The sequence below is a fragment of the Diabrotica undecimpunctata genome, chromosome 2 (assembly GCF_040954645.1).
Source record: "Diabrotica undecimpunctata isolate CICGRU chromosome 2, icDiaUnde3, whole genome shotgun sequence".
In the NCBI taxonomy this organism is placed as follows: Eukaryota; Metazoa; Arthropoda; class Insecta; order Coleoptera; family Chrysomelidae; genus Diabrotica; species Diabrotica undecimpunctata.
Window position 1 is genome coordinate 20,097,178 of NC_092804.1, and position 14,813 is coordinate 20,111,990.

The 14,813-nt window shown below is 33.3% G+C and overlaps 1 protein-coding gene across 1 annotated transcript in view; it reads left to right on the forward strand.

Moving 5' to 3' along the window:
* oaf (BRICHOS-like domain-containing protein out at first) overlaps window positions 1-14,813 on the forward strand; it is a 788,141-nt gene that overhangs the window by 674,353 nt on the left and 98,975 nt on the right. The window contains exon 3 of the mRNA XM_072522442.1: window positions 11,184-11,502. Coding sequence (XP_072378543.1) covers window positions 11,184-11,502 — 319 coding nt within the window. The remainder of the gene's footprint in view (window positions 1-11,183; window positions 11,503-14,813) is intronic.

Genomic DNA, 14,813 nt, shown 5'->3' on the forward strand with positions numbered 1-14,813 from the left:
CCTCCAATGCTTCTTTAAATAGAAACTCGGAGTAAAGATTAAACAGCAGAGGCGACAGAACACATCCTTGTCTAATTCCCCTCCTAACTTCTACTTCTGCGGATGTGGAACCTTCGATCCTAACTCTGGCGTTTTGGTTCCAGTACAAGTTTTTTAAGAATTTGATGTCTTTTCCATCTAAACCGACTTCTTGCAAACGTTCTAATAAAATGCACACTGTGTAATATCATAAGAAAAAAAATTTGCTGGCAATATTTTGGCAATTTTCAATATTTAAATTTTGACAGTTAAATCACGAGACATCAGTCGAGTGATTTTGTCAAAATTTCATAAGTGAAAATTGCCAAAAGGCAACAACCTTGAATAAAACCAGAAGAAAATTTTTCCGGTAAATAATTTTCTCTCGAATAATATTCGACAACACTATTTTACGAGACTATTAATGCACCATAAGCTATAATAGTTTGCACATTCTTTTCTACTAAAGCATGATTTTGGGTATTATTGGTCTGTAGCATTTGGAAACTCGAAGGTCCAGCTTAAGCTATGGTTTGTTAGAACAGTAAGCGACGCATAACTCACAGTCAGTCGAACGCCGCGCACGTTCGTCAAAATCCACTCAGTTAGGCGACTCATCGCATTTTTTGCCATACCAATACGTCTCCGAACTTCTGCTTCACAATTACCATCGTTAGCTATACTAGAGCCGAGATAGACAAAACTGTCCACTATCTGGTATTCCTGTAACATGTTAGTCAGTTGAATAGTGTGAAATCTGTCGACCACCATTATTTTTGTCTTATATATTTGATTTTCAGACCAAATACTTTATTGCTTTCATACTCAACTCTTCTTGCTTATTTGCTGCTATAAGTGTAGTGTCGTCAGCAAATCCTAAGAGTATATTTTCCTAGCAGCCACTGTTACTCCACCGACCCATCCATCTAAAGTTATGCTCATGACATGTTCAACATAAACGTTGAATAAGTCAGGTGACACCAGGAATCCTTGTCTAACACCTCTCTCGGTCTTGAATTGTTTTGAGAACTTCTGATCTAGTCGTACTGTTGCTATATTGGACTGGTACAGATTTTTAATAAGTGTCACCAGGTGCATTGGTGTGCCCATTTCTAATAAAAATGGACCGCAGATTCATCTAGCTTACACAATCAAATGCCTTCTGGTAGTCAACGAAGCATATTAATCATAGGTACTTGAAATTCTCTAGACTTTTCAATGAGTTGTCTCTGGTTCAGGATTTGTTCCCGTGTACATTTACCCTTTACAAACCTCTCTTGATCCTGAGATATTTGGTAATGTAGATAGGTTTTTAATCTGTTTTTGATGATATGCAACAATATTTCACTAGCATGTGTTATAAGTGACAGTGTGCGGTAGTTTTCACATCTGGTAGTAGTTTTTTTTGTGTAGCGGGATATAAATTGAGGTACACCAATCAGATGGCTATTTTCCTGAATTCCAAACAGCGACACAGATAGATGGATAATATGTAATCCTTTGTTACCTAGTGACTGCAGTATTTCACCTGGAGAACCAGTAGGTTCTCTAGGGTAGTCAGAGGGCCACTGATTTGCTGCTGATACCTCGTTATTTTTATATAGCTCGTTCTGATTTCTTTCGATAACGCTCTGTATTCATCGTTTGTTCCGTATCTAGTTTTATGTTCTTTTCTGCATTGAATCACAGTCCACGTATTATTGGATATCCACGGCTTACGGCCCGTTGCCTCACAGTCTTGCCTCGCAGCCTCGATTACCTTATCTTTGAGATAGATCCAAGTGATCTCATCATCATCAGTAGCTCGACAACTCTTTCTGGGTCCTGGCTTGTTCTAGGATTTTCCGCCATTCTGTTGGTTCATTTGGTTTTTCTTATGATGTTGTTAGATCTTAGATGTTTAATTAGTCCATTATATTTTTTATTAGCGATATGTATTCTTCTCTTAACTTCATTACTGACATTGTTATCTGCGGTAACTAGTGAACCTAGATATGTAAAAATTTTCACGTTTTCGAGGTTATAGTCTCCTATTGTCAGATTCCAGGGTCACTATCTACTTGGTCTAAAAAAACTTCTAAGCTTTGTTGGAAGTCATTGATTTTTGATGGATTTAGAGACATGGTTTTTTACGTGGAATCTGGTTTTCAATTATTGAAAGCTCTTTTGTGCTTTGCCATCCGTTTGTTAAAAATTTTACCAGTTTGTCCAATGTAAGTTTTTAGGCAGTCGCTACATTTAAGTTTGTATTCACCACTGTGTAAGTGCTTTTTCTTCTGGCTCTTGTTGTTCTTAATATATTTGCCCAAGTGGTTATTTGTTTTGAAGGCTGGTGTTATTGGTCTGGTCTTTTCTTTTTTATGTGTTTGGCTATTTCTGTTGATATCTTGCCTGTATATGTAATCGAGCAGAGGGTACTGGGTTTTTTCTCTAGTGGTGGAAACACTAATTTCAGAGCTTTCTTATGTAGTTTTTGATTTAAATTTTTATTTATGTTTGTTCGTTGTACCCATTGTTTATTGCTATTTGCTTGATAATATCCAATTCTATCTCGAAGTTTGTTTTTTACATGGAAATTTCTATTAATTTATGTAACATTCTATGGTTGGGTGCCAATTTATGTTGTGTAGATAAAAATATTGAAATGTAATAAAGGAAACCGACCACGTCATAGAGATAAAGACACAATAAATAAAGATAATATTATTATTCCCACAGCAATATGTTTAAAAAATAATTCTAGGCAAATGTGATATTATTTCATTAATCTCGTTTATTTTAACTAATATCTACTCATGTTGTTGAATATTTAAAAATTCAATTTCAAAATTCAAACATCAAGATCGAAATTTGCCAACACAAAAATAAATATTAAAAGGGGAAATCACCCAGGGCAATATTTATTAATCTGCGGTTTAATTTTCCACTAATAATTTATTTACAAATGGTTAAAATATTCATGAAAACTTTGTTCACTTTCGGATATATAACCCAAAAACAAAACAATTCTAGCGCGTGTAGTTAGGCAGGTCGTGTTTGCGTAAAATTAAATCCAGCTTTTAATATAGATAGATCATTTTGTAAACATTTAGACTGGATTTGGTTATTTTCCTGTTTGCTAATGTTGGGTAAATGTAAGTTAATTGCTAACGTTTAGAAAGCTTCGTATGTTTAACCAAAGTTTAAAAAGTTTATGATTTAACTGGAAAACTTACTGAACTGCAAAAGATCGACTCGACGAAACCTTGCAGCAATTCAGCTGGAAACATTTATAGAAATTTTTAAGATTAATAGTTAACATCAATTACTATAGTTTGTTGATACTTCTTCTTTTTTTCTCTCTTCCTCTTATAATTCTGCTTGTTAATTGGCGAATTGATATCTCGACGGAAGGTTATCATTGCATCTTTTGCGCGGTCGTCCGATACTTGTTAATACACTGTCCGTTACAGTTTGTTTACTGCTCTTACAATCTCTCAGCGTATTTCCTGTAATTCTTCTCAATACTCTCACCTCCAGTGGTTTTTGTGTTATAGCGGTATCTGGTCTTATTTTGGATCATACCTTCATATTGAACTTACATTCGCTTAATAAATTTTTGACTTTATCTTTGTTAATATGTTGGTTTCGCTATTTTTATCGCGATTTTTTGTACTTGATCTCTCACTTATCTTTACAGGTCTCCATAGCTAGACAGTGTAATTTCAAAATATTTTGAATGAAAAAGACAGTCAAGATTTGATTTCACGTACAAAGCGTCTATGTATCTGTTTATACGTATTTCGATTTAATAAAGCTCATCAGAACAGCTATTCATAGGCGTTCTCAACGTGAAAAATAAATCTTTCCTGTCTTTAAGAAGCAACAATAAAATGGCTTCGAAACGGACGCAATAGCGACATCGATTAAATCCGTAAAATTGTTTCGAAACACAATTCAGATTTCTGCCTTAATCTGAGCCTTCTAAAAATTGCAAGGCATAGCCTTGTATAATCAAGTACTCTCATAATCAAGTACAACAGTCAATGAACTACAAGTTACGGAATGAGCAATGGAGAGAATAATCTTAGGAGTTTTTCTACCTGATAGAATACCTAATGGACACACAAAATATCAGGAGTAGCAGACATTGAAAAAATAAAAACCCTAAAATGGAACTAGTCAGGTTATGTAGCAAGTGCAGTTGATGATTGGCGGATAAAAAGAATTTTGGAATGGAGACCTTAGACCCCGAATACAAGCTAATAGAAAAAAAGGTCTACGAGAGGACGTCTTTCTTCGTCTTGTAGTGCCTATCCATTTCGGATGCTGGTGACCATCATGGCAATCTGTATTTTGCAAACTGCTGCTCTGAAAAGATTTGTGGTTGTTGCGTTAAACCACGTACGTAGATTTTTCAGTCAGGAAATAACTTTAAAACGTGCATTAAGCTGGTGGTCCGGAAATCATTGCAGGATACGGATTTTGTTTTCTTTGTTAGAGCAATAAACGTTGACTTCAGACATGATCTTAGTATTACTGCATATATGCGATTGAAAATTTTTGTTAGTCGTTGAGTATCATCGGTATTAAATAGCTTTATGTATATAGCTATATATTATAAATAGCTATTTCTTCACACCGTGTTTTTAACGAATTTTCTTTGGCCTTCCGTATTTTTGTTTTTATTTGTCTTTGAATATTTTTGTACATTCTTTTGTTATTCTTTGATTTTCTTCTTTCTTCCATGAGTTGCAGTATATTCTTATTCATCCAACTTTTCATCTTCTCTTTATTTTCTATTAGATGTTCTTCTTATTAAACGTTTCACGTATATTCTGTACCATACCAGTATTCATACCAGTAAGAGACGAATACCTATACACCTTAAGTTTTGCCGACGATCAAGTAGTCATCGCACAAGATGAAGATCTCAGCTTTATGCTCAGAAAACGAGAAGAAGAATATAAAAACAACGGAATGGAAATAAACTTAGAGAAAACCGAATACCTAACAACAGAAAACAAGGATATGAGAAACCTAGAGATAGACGAGGGAAGACAAATAAATGGAACAGATAAATTCAAGTATTTAGGAACCATAATATCGAACCAGAGAACAACAGAAGAAGATATAAACAACAGACTGAGACAAACAAGAAACTGTATAAGACAACTAAACTCAGTGTTGTGGGATAAGAACATTACGATAAAGACAAAAAAGAGAATATATAACACCCTGACAAGAAGTATCCTGACATATGGGTCCGAAAACTGGACAATAAACAAGAGAAATAGAGGTAGAATAAGAGCAGTAGAAATGGAGTTCCTGAGGAGAAGCTGTAGACTTACAAAAAGAGACAGAATTGAAAACGCAGAGATTAAGCGGAGAATGGGAGTGCAATCAGACATAATCGACTATATAGAGGAGAAGAGACTATCCTGGTACGGCCACGTCAGAAGAGCGGACAGAGGACGCTGGATAAACAAAATCACAGAATGGAGCCCGATTGGAAGAAGAAAGAGAGGAAGACCCCGAAGGTCATTCAGAGATGAAATCGACGAGGCTATGGAGAAAAGAACCCTGCGAGATGGAGACTGGAATGACAGGGAAAATTGGAGAAAACGGTTGAGTGAAGGAAGACAGTGAAAACTGTGGAAATCCTTAGTAGTAGTAGTACGTATATTCTGGAGTAATTCTTGTATGTTACTCAGCTTTTCTGAAGGAATCCGTGCGACTGTCTCCTTTTTTTCCTTATCTTTTAGTCTTCTCATATCATATTTTTTGTTACTATTCTTTTTTGTAGCCTTTTTTTTAAATCTAAACGTAAATTTACCGATAACAGGAATATGATCTATCAATACGTCAGCACCGGGGTAATTTTAAACTGATAGGTATCCATTACCGAATCTCTTTTAAAATTTGATTCCTTATTATGTTTCCTGGTCGATCTTGCTGAGAGACAAAAGTATACAAACGTCTTGGTGGTAGTTTTAAGAACGTATTTATTATTTCGAGGATATTTAGTAAATTGCCAGAGCGCCAGATGGCGCTAAATCAGACTAAGTGGAAAAGCATGCGAGAGGTTTATGTCCAGCATTGAACGTTAGAGGCTAGATAATGATGACAATAGTATTTGTTGTAGTTTTCTAAATACTAAATTTAATTTTCTATAAATGTGTCGAATTTCAATTTTTCAATCGTAATTGATTATGATAGATATATTTCCTGTTTTGGTTTATATTCCGAATAGGTTTTTTTGTTTTGTTAATTAACTAAAAATATTAATCACATTAGTATTTCATAAACAATTCTGACACATTATATGAAAGATAAATATCGATATCAAATTAATAAATTATAACCTAGAATAATATTATATGCGCGTATAAATATTATGAAACTAATTTGAATGAAACCAATCATTTTTAACTGATTGTGATCATTTATTGGATATAACACACGTTTAATAAAGTAACAACATAATGTACCAAATAGATGTAATAAAATATAATATTTATTCAGCGCATACAGTGTTATTACTAGACTTCGGCAAATATGCAAATAAAAATGTAGAAAATATGCGCATAAATATGCACGTGTTTACCCGAAAATATGCAAATATTTTACAAAATATGCATACAAATAAATAAAAAAATCGTAAAATAGTAACAATTTTATTTAAAAAAAAAGTGTACATAACTAAATATTTCCTACTATTCATTAAGATTTACATTTATTTTAAGTAACTACATCATTTTTAAGTATGAATAAACTTATTTAGAATTATGGTAACAATAAATGACCAAGTGGTGTTCAAAATTTTCTAACAAAAACTTGTGGCTTCTGTCTGAGTACATATATTTATATATGGAAAAACTTCGTTCAACATCAACTGATGTAACGGGAGCATTTTTCAAACTAACCAAAACATTTGGTTCTAAATTAATTGTTTCCGAAATATTTCCAGCTAGAACACTGACTACTTCAGAAAGAATATGGTAACCTTTATTTTTTTCCATAGTAGCTTCAAATTTTTTTAAAATATCTTTTCCAATATTACCTCTAACGTTCCGACAACATGACGCAAATTCTTTTATTAATGCTGTACTTTCGAACAATGACAGTTTTGGTGATTCTAACTGAGTAATTGTTTTTTGAACAAAACTAAAATTTTTAAATCTGGGAAAAATATTTTTAAATTTTGTCCTGCTTTCACCATATAAGGAGCAGCATCCGATAAAATAAGCCGTAATTTATTAGAAGGAATAGTTATCGGAAGAAAAAAAGTTGCTAATGTTTCTTGTATAAAACGCGAAATTGTTAAAGCATTAGTTTTCTCAAGTTGCTGGCATGAAATAAGATGAGATTTTGGTAAGGTATCTTCTTTAAGAACACCAATCAATAAATGAGCAATATACTTTCCTGAGGAATCAGTGGTTTCGTCTACAGATATGTAAAAATAATTATCTGCAATTTCTTCCTTAATATTAATTAACACCGACGAGTATAGCCCGTTCACATTATTTCTTCTTAGAGACCGATCACTTGGAACATTAAGTTTGCAATATTTTTTTAGAAACGAACTAAAATTTACATTTGCTAATTTTGAAAGCGGTATGTTTGCAGACACTAATGCGCGACACAAGTCTTCATTAAAAGTTTCTTGCTCATCTAATTTTTTTGAAGTAGATTGGAAACATTTATCCATTGAAGTTTGATGTTTTCCTCCTATTTTTCCTTTTTTTGCAATGTGTGAAGCAGTTCTCACATGTTGGTCTATCTGAAATTTCTTCTCACATGCTATCTATAAATAAAAATAAAAACCTTTATTTTAACCCAACCTTTAAAATATAAAAATATACAAGGTGTTTTTGGTTAATCAAATAACTGGTTTGGAAAAAAAACACTCGCTAAGTGTTTTAAATGCAGTTTTTTTTTGTTAATTCAATTACAATAAAAATAATTGTGTTTTAGAATAGCTGACTTCATAAAAAAAAGTAAAGGTGAAAAATTTTTCTAAATACACACCATTGTATTGTACCATGGACAATTTTTTCTCACTAAAGGAAGCTATTTTTCATTTAAAAACAACCTACGAGTACTAAATTTCAAGTAAATACGTTTATTGGTTTTAAAGTTATTGTTGTTATTAACTAAAAGAATTTAATTTTTTTTAATTTTAACACCCTGTATCTCGAAAAGTAAATAAGTTTGACCCCTCATTAACTATATCGTTTTGTTCAATTTTTCGAGAAGTATCTACAGTCAAACGTTGTAAGTGTCATTTGGAAACACCCTGTATGTATGAAATATTAGATATTTAATAGAAAATATTAGATACTTACAATTTTGCCACAGACTGAACAGTAGATTTTTCCCATATCCATAGACAGCTCTTTATAAGGTTTAATCCAAGTTGAAGCACTGGTTGTTTTAGGCATTATAAAATCACAATCTTCCTTTTTGTTACGCACAACGAGTGTTTACGCTTTGAATATCAAAACAAAAATGATTTACAAATCTGAGCATCAAATTAGAAATGTTTAGGTACCTAATTCAATAAACTGGGAGATTTTGGAAAATCCCTAAATTAGGAACAAAACTATTAGCCGTTTACCTGCTGTTAAGATACAATAAATTGTAGATAGATTTGGGGATTAGATCATAAAATGCAAATGAGCGAACCCTTAGCGATTATCCAATAACTGAATGCCTCAGTGACCGAGACTTTCTAAGAATGTTGAGGGCTACTTAAATTGATCTTCTTTGAAATTGTAAATGTTTTGTACCTGTAGAGATTACGTACTTAGATCATTTCTTGATTAAAATGACTACAAAATTTTATACAAGAATTGAAATAAATTGGTATGTTTAAAAATTTTCAAATACAGTATAAAAATCTGAACTTTTATGCACTTTATGCAAACTTTTATACAAATATGCCAAAATATGAAATATTTGCATAAAATATGCACAATATGCAAAATATGCAATATGCATATTTGCCGAAGTCTAGTTATTACTAGTTAATAAAAATAATTAAAGTGCTAGTTTATTGGCTACCGATCATAAAAGAATTTATTATTTGTTTAAAAATTACTTCCATGTATTGATGGTGTAAACTGGAAAAACTCCAGTTCCTCTCCTACCAAGTAATGTAGTGCCAATAAGCCCCCTTTTTTAAAGTTTAATGTCTGTTTTGTCCTTTTTATTGTGTTCTGTTTGTCAATAATTGTATTTTAGTTTTATAATTTTAACATTTAACATTACAATTCTTTGCCTAACAGAAATTAAATGCTTTTTATCCAAAGTTGGTAATTACAAGTCAAAAGAAATTGCACACCCACAAAATAGCACAACTACTTTCATTCATTGTCATATAACTGTCCTCTTTCTGTAAAAATTTCAATAATTTAACACACATTTCAAAAAAATATCTCTAATAAATATAAATAACTTTAATAATTTAAATAATATAAAACATCACTCTTTCATTTAACAAACAATCACATATACCTTACTCTTATATCATCTGTTAACAGTCTCCCCTGAAGAAACTTCCTCGTTAATTATCAGACAGTTACAACATTGACCGAAGATCACCCATTATCAGCAATACAGGATAGTTTGAACTATGTTTCACGAATCATTAACTAATAATTCTTGTAACGGCATCATTTAATTTACTTTGTACCGCTTGATCTGAAGATGCTTTGCAAATTTTAGAAAGCGAAACCGGTCGTTTTGGGTAGTAAAATTAAATTAATTGTGAGTAAAGTCTAATTTATTTCTTTTACCTAATTAAAATAACAGTTGAATCTAAAGTTTAAAGGGAATTCCAAGTTTTTGACCTAAACGTTTACTTTGTAATATGAAAAACTAACCTGTGATATTTTAAAATCCTTAGAACAGCAGTTTTGGGTATGTTTAATTCTATAGAGATTTGCCGACTACTTATATGTGGATTCTGTTGAATTAAAGCAAGAACATGGATTGAATTATCTTCGGTCATACCTCTACTACGTCGGTTAAAACAAGGATGATGAAAACTACCAGTTTCTCTTAATCTTCTTGCCTTTCTTTCAAATACTTCTTTGCCATAATGTCTCCTGACATTCGAAATAAACTCCAATCATATCATATAATTCTGCATTTGATATATTCATCACGAATTAGTAGTACTGATAATTAATTACTAATATTACCAATAATAATATCTATTGAAAAAAGTGCAATCTTCAATTCGAATTATAATATAACACTTCTTAACAATGTTTTGACTGCTGTCAATAAATAAACAATATGAACTCCCCGTCAAATTCATTGTCGTAGCCTACTTAGTTTCGAAAAAACTATTTTTAATCATATGAAATAACAATGGTCAAAATAGGTATCAACATTAAGATTCTTCTGTTATAAAAAAATTTGAAAGTACCTCCTGACTTTTTTCTGATTTTGACTGATTTTTTAATTTAATTTATAATACAGGGTGAGTCAATACTATACTTACTTATGTTTATGCGTTTTTATTTATATCTCGAGTTCGACAAAAATTATTTACATGAGGTTTACGCTATTTTGTTACGAATTTAATCCAGTTACATTATAATTTATAATAAATAGGTGTTTCCATTAAACAATTTGAAGAAAAACAAATTTTAATTTTTTCTATTCGAAAGTACCCTCTACCTATGACAATTAAAACTAAATGCAATTATTTAATAGTAGATGTAAATTAACTCATCCACACTCTTTCTAAGGACACTAATTTCGTTAAAATCGGTTAATCCATACCAAAGTTATAGGTGTTTATCCATAAATACTTTCTCACTTTTCCCCACCATTTATTTGAAAAAATAAAAAAAAAGTACTTGAACAACTTTGTGCAGAATTTAGGCCTCTTTCTAGTTCTAGTTTACTTAACACTTGGTATAATTGGGCGTATTTCCCAAAAAACTGGTCTTCAAAATTTTCGTCACGGGTTACATCGTCTAGCGGTTAATCCACTTTTACTAAGGAATTTTGTCTCCTAAAGTTATAACATAAATAGTTTCTGATATATTATATAGCCGAGAGATCGGCTTATTGGACCACCCGGTACAGCCAAACGCTTTGAATTTTACGCCCTATATAAGCAATTTTCTTTAAGTTTATCTGCTTAACAGGCCGTTTTTTATTTTCAGGAAGTCCAAGTACTCAAATCGCTCATTCTAGGCGAAGAAGAACGTGGCCAAAGCCAGTACCAAGTGATGTGTTTTATATTCTACTTCCCAAAGGACTCTTTTATCTCCTCGGACGCGATGGCAAAATTACGACAAAAGAACCCGAGTGCCATTCGGTTGCCGGAGGAAGACCTCGGCAGGACGAATCATTCGATGGATTACGTAGTGCTGCTGAAACACGCAGGAATCATATCGCCACACATCAGCGATATGTGTTCTGAAGCTGGGTTAGCGACGTATACGCTACATGAAGATGTGGTTAAATGGGCAACTGCGCAAGGTAAGTGTAATTTAGCTAATTTAAATATACTAAATGATCTACATAAGATGAACTGGGACAAATACAAACCAGAATTTGTAATGTTTTTTAACCTAATATACACTCGCGATCATAAAATCCGGGTCACCTTGAAAATTTCATGTTACTTGAATATTTTTGCATCTGGTGCAATAATAACCTTTTTTTAGGCTAATGTATTTTTTATTTGTCATCAATTTTTGTTTTGAAAGAAAAAAAACGGTTTTTTTTATTGTTTTTATTGAAAAAGCAGAAAACAAACCAAATTGTTGATAAAACAGACATACGAAAAAAAATGAAAAATACAGAACGTGGTAAAACAGTGGAATTTCAATGACTAATATCGTGTATTGCCTCCCCTTGCTTTAATAACCTCTTGCAGACGACGGGGCATACTCTCAATTTTTCTCCGGATTACATGTTGTGGTATGTTATTCCACTCTCTCACTAACAGATCCTTAAGCTCCTGTGCGTTGTTAGGACGTGGTGATGTTCGATGGGATTCAGGTCCGGAGACCTAGCTGGCCAGGGTAACCTCGTAATTCCAACCTCGTCCAAGTATTGCATACTGATCCTGGCAACGTGCAGTCGCGCGTTGTCCTGCATAAAAACGGCGTCTTCTCCAAGCCCTGCCATGGTAGGCATAACATGTTCTTCCAGAATCTCCGTAATGTACCTTCGTGCAGTTAAGGGCCCATTTTCGATGAAGGGTAATTCTGTGCGGAAGTCGGAAGATACACCTCTCCAAGCTATGACCGAGCCTCCACCAAATGGCATTCTTGGAGCAATGCAAGCTTGTGAAAATCGTTCACCGGTTCTCCTCCAAACTCTTACACGTCCATCGGATCCAGTTAGGCAGAAACGGGATTCATTTGAGAATAACACTTTGCTCCAATCATTAATTCCCCAATGCGCGTATTGTCGAGCAAAAGCTAGTCGTGCAACTCGATGCGCCCGGCGAAGTGGCGGTCCTGTAGCCATTACCCGAGAAGAAAGTCCAGAAGAACGAAGTCTTCTCCTGACTGTTGCAACGCTAACATTGCAATTTCGTACTTCCTGTAGACGATTTCGATGCATAACCGCAGTTGAGGTCCGGTTTCGTAAAGCCTGAAACATAAGGAAACGGTCATCTTGTGCCGTGGTCGTTCTTCTTCGTCCAGAGTCAGGTCGTCTGGTTAGCAAACCCGTCTCCTGAAAGCGTTGAAGCACTCGTTGAACCGTAGAAAGGCTTACGCCAACAGTTCTTGCGACTTGCCGTTGAGTATGACCGTCTTCCACAAGCGCAACAATGCGTGCCGTTTCAACAACAGTCAAAGGCATTTTTGGCAAAAATAAACAATAATAAACACTAATATTGGCACTAATAAACACTAATGGTGGCAATAATAAACGTTTGTTTGTTGCGTTTGAACAGAAAGTCGAAGCACAAATGAGACATTTAAAACAAGCGGCAGTTACAGGTACCGTTCATTTTGGGAAATGTATACTTTTCCGCGAAATCGGCATTATTGGAATTCTTTGTTACAAAGGAAACCGCTAAGCCGACAACAATTCTCAGAAACATGCATTAGTTTGTATTTGTTATTATTATTTACGATAAAGCTCGTTAAAAACGAAATAACGGTGATTTTCAAAGTGACCCGGATTTTATGATCGCGAGTGTATTTTATTTATTTATTTATTTTAATTAAAACCTAATAATCTTGTATTACAATTTAGCAGATTATTTTTTTAATTAGGAGTATAAATATTCTCTGACACTTCTCTTTGGCGTGATAAAATATGTGAGCTCTTTTCTAAGAGTTTTTACTGAAACTCTCAGAATCAGGCTTAAAAATCAACGGTAATTATTAATAATCCTATGCTTATGATTATGATGTGATTCTAGCCAAATACTCTACGTAAACACATACAACTCTCAGAAGTTTTGGAAAATCGATTCAGCAGATATACTTGGTGACACTCCTTAACCAACAAACATAATGACACAAACAAAATACAAATTATGTATTTTGTAAATATATAATGCTTACCTCACACCTTAGGGTAGAGAGGTGTTCGATTATATATATATATATATATATATATATATATATATATATATATATATATATATATATATAATGTAAACGTGGGGGGTATCATATGTTCATTTTCACGAGTAACTAGACGGACAGAACGATAAAATAGAACATGGAATTTAGCCACCAAAGAAAGAAGAAACAAATATGATAATCAAGACACTAAATTACAAGGAGATACTGGAAGAAAATTTTCTTAAAATGTTTAAAAAAAAATGAGGGGAAAGTTTACAGCACAGACTATGGATTCTGTACTAGATTCTTGTGCTGGATACATGTTTTAAAATATTATCCCGAACCATAAGAGCTTTATTAAATACATACACACTGATAATAATTTGATTGTAGATCAAGCCAGTTTCATGAAGAATAAAGGACTTGTACAAATCTAATAAATCAAAAGTATGACTTGCTAAGTCAAATATTTATTACTGGTTTTTATATTTTACTAATTGAGTCTCACGGAAATACGTACCGCCTTAAAATTAAGTTCCTCTTTCGAGTTAAGTAACAGAAATCTCTGGGAAATAAAATGAATCCAGTCGAGGTGTCAATAGCGACTACCATTTCCAATATCTAACAACTACTTTAAAAACACAATTGCACTTTAATCTTGCAAAAACTGTTGCAAAATCACTCGCAGCATTTTATTTGTCAATTGGAGCATCTCTACATGGCGCCACAAATTGGATAATGTTAGGAATGGGTTTACACAAACGATTACTCCAAAGAAATCAAAGTTCGAATAGAGAAAGCACGTACAAACTTCAATAAAATGAGAAAGGTACTTTGTGCAAGAGAACTAAAATTGAACTTGAGAGTTAGGCTGGCAAGGTGTTATATTTTCTCGACTCTGCTTTATGGGATAGAAGCATGGACACTTAACGCGTCGACTGCTAAAAAGTTGGAAGCATTTGAAATGTGGGTGTATAGAAGAATCCTGAAGATATCATGGACCGAGCATGTAACAAACAACGAAGTCATGAGAAGAATCAACAAAAGAATGGAAGTATTGGAAACCATCAAGACACGAAAGCTGCAATACCTGGGGCATGTTATGCGTAATGAGAGATACAACCTACTTCAATTGATTATACAAAGGAAAATCCAGGGCAAGAGAAGTGTAGGAAGAAGAAGAATCTCATGGTTGCGTAACTTGAGGGAATGGTACGGATGCACATCAATCGAACTATTCAGAGCAGCAGCATCTAA